Consider the following 15,295-nt stretch of genomic DNA (forward strand, 5'->3'; position numbering starts at 1 on the left):
AGAGCCAGGAGCAGGGAGGAGACCAGGGAGTGCAAAGGGGATGCCTGTGCCTGGGCCTCTCTGCTCCCTCCATCCCAAAAGGGACCTGAGCCCTCTGGCGTAAAGCAGATGTGTTGGTGATCCTGGTCAAATGAGTCGGGTAACAACTGAGCAGATCAAAAAGGATGTTGTGAAGCAGAAGGACTTGCCTTGCTGTGTGAGGCCAACTTCTGCCTTCTCCCTTCTTCAGCCTCAGGCTTTGCTTGAGGAAACATCTCACCCATTAATCAGTTCCTAGCTCCCCCCTGGTTTAGGGGTGTTTATGAAATGGGTGTTTATGAAATGGCTCCCACCCTCCTGTTTCAGAACATAAACACATTTTGGACATTAAAGATGCTCCGAGTGCCACCTGCTGGAGTGTGCTCGGGGAGGGGGGGAGCAGTGGCTGGGCAGCCAGCTGGGCAGGGTGCCCCGGGCTCTCAGCCCCTTTGGGGTGACACAGCCTGTCCCACGGCTGCAGACACCCGTACCTGTCACTGTCAGCCCCTTTGGGGTGACACAGCCTGTCCCACGGCTGTAGACACCCGTACCTGTGACCACCGTCCCACCACGCTCTGCCGGGAAGTCCCGTGCTGTGTTACTGCCGCTCTCCTCCTCGTTGCCAGTGTGCTGGTGTCTGTTTGTGGCCTCCAGGATTTTGCAGTGTTTCCTCCCTGTGACAGCTCCGTCCACCTCCCTGGAAGATGATGTGGGTCACTTTCTGACATATAAGAGAAATGAACTTGCTGGTGAGAGAAGGGGCCGCTGAAAAGTAAAAAGGGTGGAACTGCTCCATCTTAACACCAAACAGGGCAAAACTGCGCTGTCTTGGTCTGAGTTTTCCCTTTTTAGGGATTTGCTTGTAACCCCCATTGCGGGGAGCCAAGATCACAGCTCGGAATGGCAGCAAAGTCCTTCCCAAGGGTCACCAAATTAATTTTACACTGAGTATTTGGCTGCTTCTCTGAGTGGAGAGGAATTGCCCTGAGGAAGATGGCAGAGTGCTTCTAGGATGCTTGGAGTCTACGGCTTTTGTTTTAAGCCGTATGGGGGGAGGTTCCTGGCGTTATCTGTGCCACGATGGAGTTGGTCGTTCACTTCTCCCAGCTGCTTTGACCCCGTAAGAGTTTGTGCACGAAGGTAGCGATGAGCAGGATTTCTAGACACCAGCGTTATTGACACCCTCACTGTGCAGAGGTCTGACTGTGTGACCTGGGTTTCTTCTCCTTCCCTTGTTTTCGGTTTGTTTTGTTTTTCAGGAGACCAATAAAACAGTCCTTGGAGATGGTGTAGGGTGAAACGTGCCTCTCTGCTACCGCAGCACTGTTCCCTCTCAGTAATCCCTCCCTGCAAACCTCCAAGCAGCAAAGCTCCTGCCAGGAACCCGCCCCCATCCTTATCCACTTATCGGGAAGTTCCAGTTGCCGAAGTCTCTACTGCTCCTTAGCTGTGTTTGTAGAAGTGACTTTGTCCAAGACTTCCATCTTCAAAGCCACCCCGCGGTGGGCCCTTCCTCCCCCGGGCCCTGGCTGCCTCCCGAGGCTTTTGTCTGTCAAAACAGCAAATGCCCTTGTTCAGCGTGAGTTTAGTTTAAAGCATTAACGAAGCCAGCTGTTTCCCTGCAGATCCTCCTGGATTGCTCTAAGACTCTCCCTCTTCTTTTAAGCTTTGTCTGTGACCCCAGGCATTTACGCTGTCCTGTTTCTCCCTCCTCCTGCAAAAGCTGTTGCTGATTCTCTGAGGGGCATGGGCACACCTCTTCCCTCCATCTGCCACCTGCTTTTCTAAAACCCCCAGGACTGAGTTCTTCTGCAGTTTTCCTGCTCCAAGTGTGGTTGGAAGTGGCTGAGGAGCTTAAGTGAGAGGTCTCATGTCTTTTCTCCCTGACCTTTTGCAGATGCGGGCATGCACATACTAAGCAAAAGTCACCCTGTCTTATAAAATGCAATAAAGCAGTGGTCAGACCTTCGCTCAGAGCCCGCAGCCCTGCAGTGATGCTGGATCGGGGGCGTTTGGGATGATGCTGGAGTGGGAAAACCAGAGCCCACGAGGTTTCATACCTGGAAGGGAGGGCAGCTGTGGGGCTGCAGGAGCTGTATGGCCCAGGGAGAGTGGGCTGGGATTGAACCTATTGGAACACGTGTGGAAGAACAGGACGGAGTCTCCTCTTGGTCAGAGAGGTTTTTAAATCTGCCTGAGGTTTCAAATTTTTTTTTTTTTCTTTAATTGCGTGTGTGGTATGTGTAAGCACCAGAGAGATGGCTTTGGTGTTTAATCTTTGAATACAACCTTGACACTGCAATGCCCGCTGAATTAGATAAAATGAAACTCTTGAATTCTCCCAGGTGGTTTTTTTTTTTTTAACTTCAGCAATTGAATGAAATCGGTACGGCCTCACAAAATGTTCTGCTTGGCTGGACTTCTGTTTTCAACTTCTCTTCTAAGCTGTGGTGAGTGGCAGGCCAGGAAACAACTCTTTTCCTGAATAAACACGGGAGTAGCAGCACCTGCTCACTCTGACCGAGGTCTTGCTCTCCCCTCCCAGCAAAGCCCCAGGAGTGGCGGGGGGGGGGGGGGTGGGGTGTGGGGGGGTGTGACACGGGCAGGATGTGCACGGAGCACAGGTACGTGGTGACATTTCTCAGCTCCTGAGAGGTCCCAGAGCAGTTGCAGACTTCTCGAGAGGCGTCACCCAGCGGGCAGGTTTCCTGTGGGGGTAGGTAGCATCGCCTGCCTTGCTTTCCTGGAAGTCGGTGGATGGCAACAAGGCGAGTTAAAATCTGCAGCTGCTGATACGACCGTGTCGTTGCTGTGGGCAGCGCTTCCTCTCGTGTCAAAACGGCTCTGCCTTGAGGCACAGCTCCCTTCTCTCCATCCCACCTCTAAGCAGGTCCAGCCCCTCCTCGGTGCTGGCTGGTGGGTCCGTTCAGACGCGGGTACCGCGAGCTGAAGCCCTTGGCTTTGCAAGGCTGTGCGGTGTCTCTGCTCGGGGAAGAACGGTGCTGCGTGGGGACAAGTGTCCCACGGGATTTCTAAGGCTGGGGCCAAGTCTGGGGGCTCCCAGGAGCACTGGGGGTGATCCACCAAAGTGCAGACAAAAGGACATGGTTCTGGCCAATTCTTTGGTTGCAAATGAGACCAACCGTCAGCCTTGCCCAAATAAGGCCTTTGCAGGAGGGCAGGCGGTGGCTGGGGAGGTTTCTTTGCTTTGTTTGTTCCCCTTTTTGAGAACCACCACTTTAAAAAAAAGTTCCAGACAGAGGAGCCTTTGCCTCTCTGCTCTTTTCAACAGCAAAAAGCAGACTCGCTTCCTCTGCAAAGCTGCAGCATCTTTTGCTTCCCATTTATTTCAAGCTCCCTCCAGAGCAGGGGTTGCTGCTCTGCAGGGAGGTTATCGCTCCGGAGCAGGTTGCATAGAAGAACTTCATGCAAAAGTTCAGGAGTGTGAAGCTCCCAGGCTCCTGAGGTTGGCACCCAGCCGCAGCCTGCGCTGGAGGGGCCTGCATGAGCCCCGGGGGGCTGCAGCCAGTCCGAGGTCTCCTTCATCCAGGGCTTCCTGGCCAGCAGCCGAAACCTCCGCTCTGGCACGGGGGCACCAGTCCCGCTTCTGAAGCATATTGGCGTGACAGCAGCTGTCTCTCCTCAGGCAGCAGTTCTTCACACCATCGCCTTCCTGTTTATGAAACCTTGATCCTTCCCGCCCCGATGCTGTTCCCAGTGCTCACTGGGACGTAACTGGATCCTGGCAGGAGGCAAAGGCAGTCCCTGGTTATTCTGATTTAAATCTATAGGGCTAGTAAGTGTCCTGTTTTATGGAGCTGATGTTGGGACTTGCTGGAGCTAGTGTCTTGACTGCTGATACAGAATTGGATTCCAGCATGTTTAAACTGTGCACTGGGACCCATTTCTGTCTGGCAGCACTGGATTTGGGGATCGTCTTTCCTAGGGCTGATGTGCCAGTGACAGCAGGTTCACACAGAGTTTACAGCTGGGTCTTGAAGCTTCAGTGCCAGCATCTGGCCCACTGCTGCTCAGACAGCAGCATCTCATTTCTCCCAGGATCCACGGGTATAGGAACAGAAAGAACAGAATTGGCAAACTCACTTCTGTCACTAACTTTTTGCTTTTCAAGAATCCTATGGAATAAGGCAGAGAGGCAACTTAATTCTGCCCTAAGAGTGTCAAACTCACCGGGGATGTGTGAGGTCATTTGGAAGCGGGATGGAGGAAGGCTCTTGCCTCGGCCCAGCCACGTGTCTCTTACCCTTGGACCCGCAACCTGCCTATTGGCGTACAGCTGCCTGCACCGCAGTTTCCTTTGGTTTATGCTTCTTGCTTTAGATTTATCGCCGTATATTGGGATCGTCACCTATTCGTTTGGTTCTGGCCCCTTCTCTTGGGACCAGAGGCAGTGAAGCAGTGCAGGTTTGCACTCTTGCAGCAGCCTTTCCATCCGTGGCTGTTAACTGCATCCAAAGCAAAGAGCTGATGGCTTCTGCTTCTGACCAAGCCTGGTTTATGGTCTCTCGGTTTAGCAGAGGGGCTTCAGGATGGGCTTCTTTCTTGTGAAGAGCCTCAGGAATTCAAAGCACTGTTTCTAGGGGAGAAAAGGGGCGAGTAGGCTGAGCCAGGCCCCTGGCAAAACAGAACAGGGTGAAGATGCAATTCTTTGTGTCTGTGTTAACACACCGGTCAGAAAACTGATCAGAAGAGAGACCAGACCACAAAGCCGGGTACTGCGTCATCCCGTCTCACATTGAAGCATGCCTGCCTTCTGCAGCTGCTTTAATTCTTTGCATGAACTGTAGCTGCCCAAATACAAGCTCCAGCTTCTGTGTTTCTCTGCTGCAGAATTGTTTTGAGATCCCTTGTGCCTCCTGCCACTGAGGAGGGAGCGATCCCCCCTGGGAACCAGGCTATGGGAGTGGGAAGGAGCTACTGGGACGCTCCGTGTAGACACAGTTTGAATGCTGCAGTTCAGGGCAGCACGAAGCAACTTAACAGCTGCAAAAGTTGCATGGATCTGGAAAGAAGTTTGGCAGGAACTGTGACTTTTTTTAAGGTACAAAGTGGGGACAGCTAAAGGGATTCTGTAAAACAGCCAAGGACCTTGCAGTGACACTGGTGAAACAGCTGGGTAACTTTTGAAGCCATGTAGGGCATTTGTTTTGCATAGATGAAATGCAGATGGCCTCCTATGGGAACTGGGAGTACGCACGCACGCGGCTCAGTCTTTTCCTTGCAGACATAGAAATTGGGAGAGAACTGATCCAGAGCCATAGGGCTGAAGCCTTTCTTCCCTCCCCGCTCCGCTCCCTGCCTCAGCACTGCCTGACTTGGCCAGTGCCCATCTCCTTCCCGCTCCAGCCCTATTAAGGCACCCCTGGATGTCTAAGAGCAGGGTGCAGAGCAGCGTCTCGGCGCAGGAGCCCCCAAGCAGGCGGGCAGGATTGTGCAACCCTCCTGGAAGATGTCAGTGTGCAAACCTGGCGTGGGGCCTCGCGGCAGCGTCCCGAAGACCCAATACAGCCGATGACACAGAGCGGGGACAAACCAGGGCAAGATGCAGGAGCTGTCTCCCCCTGGCCCCTTCCCTGGAGACCTGATCCTACAGGGACAAGCGTTTGTGCTGGACTCAGCGTTTGTGCTGCTCAGAGCAGGGGCAGCATAACTTTGGGGGCAGAAAGCTACACAGACTCTCAGTTGCTTGTTGCTGCCTCGTGTAGGGACTGAAATTGCTCTTCCTATGCCTGTTTTCCTGTCTGTGACATGGGGGACTGCACTGATCCTCTTGAAAAGCCTGCTGAGATTTGCTGATGGAAAGAGCCATGCCTAAGCACCCGTAAAGCCGTCCACTGTTTTCATTTGGCTGCTGGTATTGTGCAGCCATCGCCACACAATGCAATTTCCCCATACGAAACCACAGTTTCCTTTCAGTGAAAACTCCCAAAATACATCCCAGTGACGTAACTACTACACTCGGGGTTCTCGTGCTGGTCTGGGTGCTGCAGAGTGCTCTAAGTTCAGAAGCCAGCTTGCAAAGTATGGGAGAATAGCAGCCTAAAGCTTTGGAGATGCTGAGGCTCCTCTTTCGCAGCAAGCCAAGGATCCAGGAGGCAAGTGTCTAGCTGATAAAATATCTGCTCTGCATACAGTACTGTGCTCTGTCTCTTCTGCAGGACGCAAGAAGTTGGTGAACAGCCGTAGAAAGCCAGACCTTATCCAGTTTTAATTAACGACTTCTCTTTTGGAAAAGACATTTCTGAGGGTAAAACTGCTTTCTAAGAAGTGTCTTTCCTAGGTGCTGCCAGAATTTGGGAGTGTTTTGGGACCAGAGCATGTGTTGAAGCAACAGAAATTAAAACAGCTTCTGGTTAGTTGTTGATGAATAGGAAGCGAAATGCCAAAAACGTAATCTGTTTCTAGCTCTTGCAGGTTTTTTTTTTTCCCTTGCATTTAGATGTGACTGTCTCAACCAGCAAAGTGACAAAACGCGAGCAAAAACAAACCTGTCTCTTGGCTTCTGGCTTGTAAAATCCTTCCTCAAAAAAGGGGAAAGTAGGAAAGAGGACTTGTATTTTGAACTTGGTGTTGTAAAAAAAAAAACCCCATATGTATGTCCCCAGCCCCTGATCTGGGATGACTGAGCCATCTGTGCAGTTTGAAGGCGGCATTGGGAAGTTCAGAAGAAGTTGTCTCCTCTTCTGACTTGAGCAACCTCCTGGGCTTAGACCTGGCTGGTGGCCAGGGGTGTCCTTTTATTTTCCAGGAGCAGCAAATCTCATTGCCCAGTGGTGCAGGAATCTGTGTAAAATGGCCTCCCCGAGGTTGTGGGTGTCAGAAGATGGCTGATAGCTCACAGGAGCAGTGTCTTGTGCTGGTAGGGTGGACCTGCAGAGAGATCCGTGCTCGTGGGAGAGAAATCAATCCATCCCCATCCAAGATTTGGTGCCTGCTCACTTGGTCGGAGCAGTGAAGGAGCCGTGAAGGAGCTGGTTTCCCTGTGGGTGGGTGTGATCCCCGGCGCGGGGGACTGCTGAGGTTTTTGTGATCGCTTTTGGGTGCTTAGGAAGGGATTTAATTGTGGCTTTGGTAGATGTGTCAGCCGGCTGCCCTGGGCATCCGCTTCCCACAGCGGCAGCGGGGCAGGCACCTTCTCCCAGACCCAAAGAGATCGTGGTGGGTCCTGCAGCAATGGAGGGGAGGAAGGGGAAGAGGTGACTGCAAGGGCCCCCCTTGGATCTGATTCAGTCCTTCCGGAGCTGAAAATCAGTTAATTCTTAACTCTAATCTCACTGTTTTCATGCAGCTCCTCCCTTCCCTCAAGAATTGCTTTTTCTTCTCTGGCCTCTCCGTAGCTCCTGTCCTACTTTCGGGTCTCTCTGCCTTGTGCTGCGCCCACCCCGTTGACGTTGCTGGCGCCGAAGAGCCCTGCCAGCACCGTGGGCTCCGTCGTGCCGTCAAACTGCTTGAAAAGACACAAGAGAAGTCACAGCTCGAGTCTCTCTCAGATCCCTTCTGTCTGCAGTCACATGAGTTTTATCTCATCTGCAGCCAAAGACTTGAACCTCTCGGAGGAAATGTTTCAAATCTGATTTGATTTTTAGGGGGGGATTTTTCTATTCAGACTTAGCTTGTTATCTAAAAAACAGGTGAAAGAGTACCTAGATGCAACAGCAAATCTATATATGTTCATTAAAATATGGCAGGCTTGGGGACTGACCTTGCAAAAACTTACTTCTTCCCTTAAGTAAGTGAGTTTTTGGGGGAGAAGGAGCCATATCCTAGCTGAGAAGCAGTTCTTTCCTGAGCTCCCTTTAAATGCTTCTGCAACTCTCCCTGTAAGGGTTCACAGAATTGCATCTGGCCCCAGAGGCAGCATAAACTGACATTTCTAATGCTGCTCAGGGACCTGTCAGAGCAGCTGGGCTGGCCCTGCCCTGCCCTCGAGGGATGTGGTGAGTTTTGGTATTTAACTGTGTTCCTCCTGGTTGCTTTAGAAATGCTGAGCATGTCCCTGGAGAGAAGCCCTCTCTTTGCCACGGGGGTGCCAAACTTCCCTGCAGACGCAGGGCACCACTACCAGAACAGATGCTTTTGGAGTTTGTCCAAGCGTAGCTGAGAGTAAAATCTGATTTAGACATTAATCAACCTGCCAGAAATTAATTCTCTCTCCTTGGTGGTGGTACTCTGATTCCTGGGGAACGTGTGTAACCCAGTGCCGGCACCCCACTCCACCACCCATCTGAGTTTATCAAAGCCTTTATTCAACAGCAGCTGGTTCCAGCTGCTCTCCTGGAGCCACCAGCAGAGCTCAGAATCGCATCCCGAGGAGTGATGTCTGGTGGGACACCAGCAGTGACTGTAAACAGCTCACCTGCTCTCGCTAAACAAGTTCATTGGGAAAACTTGAGCGGAGTATCACAGCCCCTCTGTGCTGACCCTCATTTATTGTCCCGCAGGCAAAGTCAGAGATCACTTGGATAGAGAAAGACCTTGTGGACTCGGCAGACAAGGTAAGAGCCTGCTGCAGATGTGCAGACTCACGCATTTAATTTGCACTTTGTCCCATGACGGGTCGTCCCACAGACGCGAGGGCGTAAGCAGAGCTCGCAGGAACCTCTCTGAAAACCAAAGCCTTGCAGCACGCCCCTGCCAGCCCGTCTCAGCTAGGTGGGACTGCTAATACAGAAAACAGCTATTACTCACTTGCTCACGTGACATCCTGGACTTTGACTTCATCCTCCTCCTCCTTCCTCCCCACACCAAACTCCTTTCCGTGCTGTCATTTATGTCTCCTGTGGCTTTCTGATCTTGTCAGCCTGCTGGGGCGGCCGCTCCAGCGTTTTCATTGCGTGGACCCCATCCAGTGGGGTTTTTTCATTGCTTTTCTGAGGCTTCTCTCTCCCCGCACCGAGTGCCTGATGACACAACATGCAAAATTGTCTTGGTGGGGACAAGATTGATCAGGTCTTGCTGTGCCCACACGCAGGGAGCTGGCTGGCAGCACCTCCTGCACGGCTTCACTGAGCAACCTACAGCTTCCCTGGAAGCGGTGACGCTCACCTTGGGATGGCACATTGTGGACACGGGTTTCTGCTTCACTGGGACTGTGGCAGAACGAAGGAGGTGTCAGTATGGACTGAGTCACCTGCAGACTCGTGCTCAGCAGCTGCCCGGTGCTGTTCCATGCTGCTCTCTGGCACCTACTCCCAGCTCCCATGCTTTGGGTCTCATCAGCTCCCTCTGTGGAGCTAGGATCAGCTGTCCTGCTGGTATTAAGTCATTTGTTTCTTTCATTATTGGTTCTCAAAGGGCACATTATGGGGGCGGAGGAGGCAAGACAGTCATAAGTAGTCTCTCTTGGTCCAAACCGAGATCCTCTTTTCATACTTTGCACTCTGGAGAAACTCAGAAATCAACGCTGACGCGGGGTTATTTCTAATTGCAAAGGTGTGTGGGTGGATTTTTACTCATTTCAAGGAGTTTCTTTCTTACCTGCACTCTCTGGGGTCTTGCTGCAGAAAACATCTGTCTGTCCTCACCCAATGCAAAGGTCAAAGGGGAACAGGCTTGGAGAGGGAAGGAGGCAAAACAAGGGATCTAAATACCTCTCTTCCGTCCTGCCAAAAAATCCCAGCAGCAGTGGGTTCAGAAGCTGTCTGCATCAGAAATGCCCTTAAAAATACCTCACGTGGAACTTCCCAGGGTGGCTCTTAGATAATTCCAGCGTCCAAGGCGAGGACTCTTATGCGGCATAAGGCAAACGAAGAACTAGATGCAAATCCTAGTGATGCCAGAGGATTTGCCCATGGGATCGGTGCACCCTGAATCCCATCATGGGTGACCCACCATCCCTGTGCCAGTGTGGGAGCAAAGAGATGTGTGACTTTTCAAGGCGGTGTCGGACATCTGTGTGGGGTTTCATGAGTTTTTCTCTTCCTTTTCAAAGAGTGAGTGGTTTCTCAGAATATTCCCCCGTTGTGGAAATACCCCCAAAGCTCACAGCCTGACGTGGCTTTCATCAGCACTAGATGGAAGTCTAACTAGACTATGTATGTTTTCTGTCAGCGCCTTGTCTGAACCAGGGAACCCAAATGTGAACAAGGAGCTGTGAGATTATTTTTTTTTTAAAAGCAAAACCAAAAAAAAAAAAAAAGCCCCAACCACAAACACTGTTGCTGGGGAGTGGGAGCGTGAACCTGCCTCCGTGCGACCGAGTGGCTTGTCTGCACTGCGCATCTGCCAGCTGGGCTTTAACCACCTGTGTCTCCTCCATCCGGCACCCTCGAGCGTGGGGCGTCCGCGCGGCGCCGCGGGAGCCTCCCCGATCCCCGCGAGCCGGCCATGCTGCCCGGGGAGCTCGCCGGGGTGGTGCTTACTGGGGCTGTGCCATGTTGATCGGGATGGGAGAATGGAGAGGGACCCTAAACTTCCTCGCATCTGCGCGTTCCTGACGCTCTGGCTGCAGAGGAAACATCGAGCCAAGCCCTGCAGCCTGCAGCTGCCGGCCCCCAGCCAGCTCTCCAGCCCGGTCAGTACCGCCGCTACCTCGCTTTGCTTTGCTTGGTGCTGCTGGGTGCTCATCCAGGTGGGCTGATGCTTCACGTGGATGTTTGGAGCAGTTTGGTTTGCTTTTCTTTTGCTGGGATAGTTTGTTTAATGGTGCCATTGGAAGAAGCTTTTCTTGGTGCCAGCAAAGCCTGTTCGTGCTGCGGCTCGGTGGCACGTGGGTGCTTTTGTGCTGGGGACCTGTTTTGGTGTGTCGCTGGTCCCCAGAGTCCCACCTGTTGAATTTCAAGTTATTGGGTGAGTCCATGGGAGGAAACCTCCCTTGTGTCAGCAAGATGCCAAACTGGCATCTCAAAGCTCTCCTCAGGAAGCTATCAACAACGTCTCCGCTGATGCCGCTTTTGGTCTAGTTGGCGTGTGTGTGTGTGTTTGCTGATGCGGTCGGGCTGCGTATGCAAATCCCTGCCTGCCTTCAGATACAGCTTGGGCTGCCGAAACCACCTGCAGTTCAACACACTGGGTCTTGCTATCGGCCGAGGGGAAGAATTCCCACAGCTGTGAAAATCCATCGCTCTGCAGCTCCCGAAGAGCTGTGGCAGGAGGATGGGTCCAGATGCCTTGGAGGTGGACCCAAGAGTTCATTTTAAATGTTCCTCTCTGTACAGGTGTGTGTGATGCCACAGGGTGAAACGCGCCTGGTTGTACCAGTGCTGATGCTGTGTAGACCTGATTTTTCTCTCTCGTGTTTTCATGATAATGGGGGCAAGGGGAAGAGCCCACAGCTTCCACTGGTCCCATCCCCAGGTCTCGCCCTGCTATGGGGTCACTGGAGAGCTGAACCACATGGAGAGATGAGCAGGAGGAGACCTCTTGGCTGACTCCTGCTCAGGCTATTGGCTAGAAGTGGGAAGCTGTTCCCACCCAACGGCTGTCTGCCGTGGGCTAAGCCTCCAAATGAAACCAGAAGTGTAAGGTGGCTGAGTTAAGCTGGGAGATCAGATGGAACATGAAAACTTGTTGTGACAGGGATTATAAGATCTTTCTTGTCTGTGACCACCAAGACCAGCGAGAGGCAGGATAACATGGGGGGAGCTCCTGTCCGCCTGCTCTCTCCCTGTGCTCGGGCTGTACATGCTGCACCGCTGAGATCGTGGGCTTCTCTGCTAGGTCGTAGTGTCTGAATAATGCAGGATCTTGAGAGAACAAAGCTACCAACATGGAAACAAAGCCACTTCCTAATCTAGAGAAAAGCCAGGCGTGAGAGCGGGAAGGGAAGGGTGCTGGGTGCAGGTAGGCAACCACATCCGCGGGTGCTTGGCAGGGCCACCCTCCCCGAGAAGGTGCTGGGAGGGTGGGGAGTGGGCTGGGGTGCAGAGGAGAGGCAGGGCCTGAAACTTAGTTCCTGTTGTTTTTAAAAACTGCTTTGATTAGGTGGGTGCCAGACCGAGTATCTGAATAGTTTTAGAAAACAAAGCATAACTTTTTTCCCCCAGCTCTGCAAGGAGAAAAACTAAATAGTAGTTCCAGCTTTTTGGCAGCCTCTGATGGCCACATCTGCCCTAGGGTCAGAGAGCAACCGAGTTTAATGCCCTTTGGAACATAATTGCTGGCCTTCAGGTCCAAATAGCAACCAGACCACGTCTAACACTGGATAACGTGGGACTGCAGTGCTAAGAAGCCTGGACTTGCCCTTACAGGACGTACAGCTATAAGGGATTTCTGGCCTGAGTAAGATTTGTGTCTGTAGAAGAGGGAAGTTGAGTCCAACCTGCCCTGTGGGCTCTCCCCGTGGTCAGCTGGGAGAGGGGCTGGAACGGGGCAAGCTCAGAGGAAACCTAAGTCCAGATATACTGGCTAGGTGTGATCAAGAGGAGTAGAGGGAAAGGCACAGCTGGAAGACTGGTAGTATAAAAAGTCTTTTTGAATTTGGGATGCAAACAGAAAGCAGCTCGAGGTGTTTCTGTTGAGCTGAACTCTGGGCTTTATGCACCAGGGGTAGGGACAAGGTTTGCTGGGGGAAGGAGGTGTTTCAGCCTCACCTCAGGGTCTGTGGCTGTTCTTGTGTGCTGGCCTGGCTTCATTGGTGAGTTTATTGTAGATACTGCTGATTAAATCTCTTTTTCTTCTTTATTTTTTTTAAAATAAAAGAATGTGTTTTAAACAAAACATGTGCCAGAGACCTTGGCTTCCCCTCAATCTTCTTGAAGGCTTGAGTCTGTTAAAGCATCATCTGTATGTGCTGAAGATGCACTAAGACTTATGTTGCAGAGTTGCTCAGATTGCTGAGCAGATGGGCTCCAACATGTCTGATTTTTGCCAGCCCTGGCCGTGTTTTGACAACAGTGCCGTATTTTTGTGTTGTGGGATTTTTAGTGGCATAAACACTCCTGTTTTTGCTACCAGTGCCTTAAAAAGGAAGGTGCTTTTCAAGCACTCTTCTGAAATGCAGTTCAAAGAGATGCAACACCTGCGGTGTGAGGAGCGGAGCCCTTGGGGAGAGCGCAGGATATTTAACAAGGCTGCCTGGTGCGAGCCTACCGATGACTTATTTATTCCAGATGTTGAAGCCAGGAGATACCTGTGACAAGCACCAACTTTTATGGTTCTCTCAGATGTGGTTCCTGTGAGGCCGTAGCTACAATCCTTGTTCCTTAATCCGGTAAGGCTTGCTTTCCCTTGCTCAGGAGTATATTCCCAGTGAGCCGTGTCCCCTCTTTTTCAGGGCGAAGGTGTTGTGAAGGAAATCAACATCACACACCATGTGAAGGAAGGCTCGGAGAAGGCCGATCCTTCGCAGTTTGAACTCCTGAAGGTGCTGGGACAGGGCTCTTTTGGCAAGGTGAGTTCACTTCTTCCTATGTGTCATGCCAGATAAATGATTTTGATGACAAAAGGCACTGTCCCCTACCAAACCACTTTCCTGATTCCCACCAGATCGTGAGAATCTGACTGATGAGCCCACTTAGCAAATGGTTGTTTCTAACCTGGAAGGCAGCTGTAGCGATGCCTTCCCATAAGGGCCAGCCTGTGTGTCCAAAGCTCCCCATCTTTTTTCAGACGATCAGGAGGAAAGGAGTAGTATCCTGCTCATGACTGCTGGTGTCACGCAGGGCTGAAGGACCTCCTGCAGCTCTAGCTGGCTGCCAAGCTGTCAGCTGAATTGAGGACTTGGAGGACTCGGGCATGTTCCTCTCTTCTCAGAAACGGTGCTGTGTGCCGGGGACTGGTTTGCCCCTGTTTATGGTCCAGTTTCCCTTCTGTGAAGGGGGAAGGAAGTAGCCTGTAACTCTTATCTATTTCAATGTGTAAATAATCCAGGTCTCTTACAGACCATCTGCTCACACATTAAATCAACTTCATGTCAATCAGTTACCAGCACTAACAGTGGGGGCTTGTACAGGACTGTGTGCTGTTGCCTGGGCAAATGCAGCAGTGGCTTATGCAAAAGAAAAGTGGTGTCTTTTTGAAGCTGCCTAAAACCAGGTAAAATGGGACATCAGGGAAGGGAAGGAGGTAAAAACCCAAAGAGGATGCAGCACCTGAATAATAATGAGGAGTTGATCTGGCTGTCAAACCAGCAAGTCACCAGGAGGCTTCATGGTACATTGAAGCATCAGTGCAGGAGCAAGAGGTGTGGAAGACTGGAGGGGGAGAAAGTGCAGTATAAAAGCACGAGTGCTGCAATGGCTGGAGATCAGGGGTGAGAGGAGTCTACACACAGCCCTTCCCTGAAAACCTCACATGGAGAGTTTGAGGGACATCTTAGCAGTCCTGTGGCCAGCTGCTTCTCAGGGTTACTGTGAGGTCTGCCCCCCCGGGAGGCATCCAGCTCCTACTGCTGATGTCTAGCGCTTGGCAAATGTGGTGATCTTCTGCCACAGGTTTTCTTGGTGAGGAAAATAACACCGCCAGACAGCAACCACCTCTATGCCATGAAAGTGCTCAAGAAGGCGACACTGAAAGGTAGGAGACTTTTACTGTGATGCTCTTATCCTCCATGTCTTAAAGAGCACTGGGGAGATGTCACAGCAGCCACTGCTGGCCCCAGGGTGACCTGGGTGAAAGAGGAGAATCTTTATCTCAGCCAAACAACCTCCTTTTCTCTCCGTCTCTATAAGACCCTTGTTGCAGTGATGGATGTGGGAAAAGGTCTGGCTCAAGCTGCCTGGTACTAAACGGCTTAAGGCTGGGGACAAGGCTGACAGCAGGGTGCTGTGTGCCTTTTTTCTGTCTGAGCTGTTCCTCTCTCTTCCCACAGTGCGTGATCGAGTAAGGACAAAGATAGAAAGGGACATCCTGGCTGACGTAAACCATCCCTTTGTGGTGAAACTCCACTACGGTGAGTGTGGAGCTAGTTGGGACACTGGGAGAGGGGCTGCAGGCTTGAACAGACACTGACTGCTTTTAAGTGCAATAAAGAAAGAGGCTACTACAGGCACCTGGATGAGCATGGGGCATCCAGCAACAGGCTGCTTGGAGGATGCTGACAGACCCTCATGGTCCCTAACAGGCTTCTGGACATACCTGAAATGGAGAAAAGGTCTGGATCAGTCCGTGTGTCAGGGTGTGCTGCTCTGGAGCCTTCACAGTCCCTTTAACACAACTCCTTTCCTGGAAGGGTCTTTGGTGCCGTGCCCTCTCTAGCTATTGAATGGGGAGCAGAGCATAGACTGGGAGAAGAGGTTTAAACAGCAAATCCTTGAGATTAAAACATTAAATCAGGAGAAACTGAGAAAGCAGAGTTAAATAGTCAAGGCCGAGTTTG

General features: G+C 51.8%; 1 protein-coding gene across 6 annotated transcripts in view; it reads left to right on the forward strand.

Annotated features, from left to right (window-relative positions):
* RPS6KA1 (ribosomal protein S6 kinase A1) overlaps positions 1 to 15,295 on the forward strand; it is a 42,828-nt gene that overhangs the window by 15,409 nt on the left and 12,124 nt on the right. For 2 of the 6 annotated variants that reach the window (XM_074807177.1, XM_074807179.1), the window contains 4 exons: positions 8,481 to 8,534; positions 13,253 to 13,369; positions 14,412 to 14,493; positions 14,789 to 14,869. In XM_074807177.1, coding sequence (XP_074663278.1) covers positions 8,481 to 8,534; positions 13,253 to 13,369; positions 14,412 to 14,493; positions 14,789 to 14,869 — 334 coding nt within the window. Of the gene's footprint in view, positions 1 to 6,057; positions 6,141 to 8,480; positions 8,535 to 10,208; positions 10,553 to 13,095; positions 13,154 to 13,252; positions 13,370 to 14,411; positions 14,494 to 14,788; positions 14,870 to 15,295 lie in introns of those variants that run through there. The other 4 variants (XM_074807181.1, XM_074807178.1, XM_074807182.1 and 1 more) reach the window with 4 other exon arrangements.

This window comes from Strix aluco, chromosome 26, assembly GCF_031877795.1.
Source record: "Strix aluco isolate bStrAlu1 chromosome 26, bStrAlu1.hap1, whole genome shotgun sequence".
NCBI classification, from domain to species: domain Eukaryota; kingdom Metazoa; phylum Chordata; class Aves; order Strigiformes; family Strigidae; genus Strix; species Strix aluco.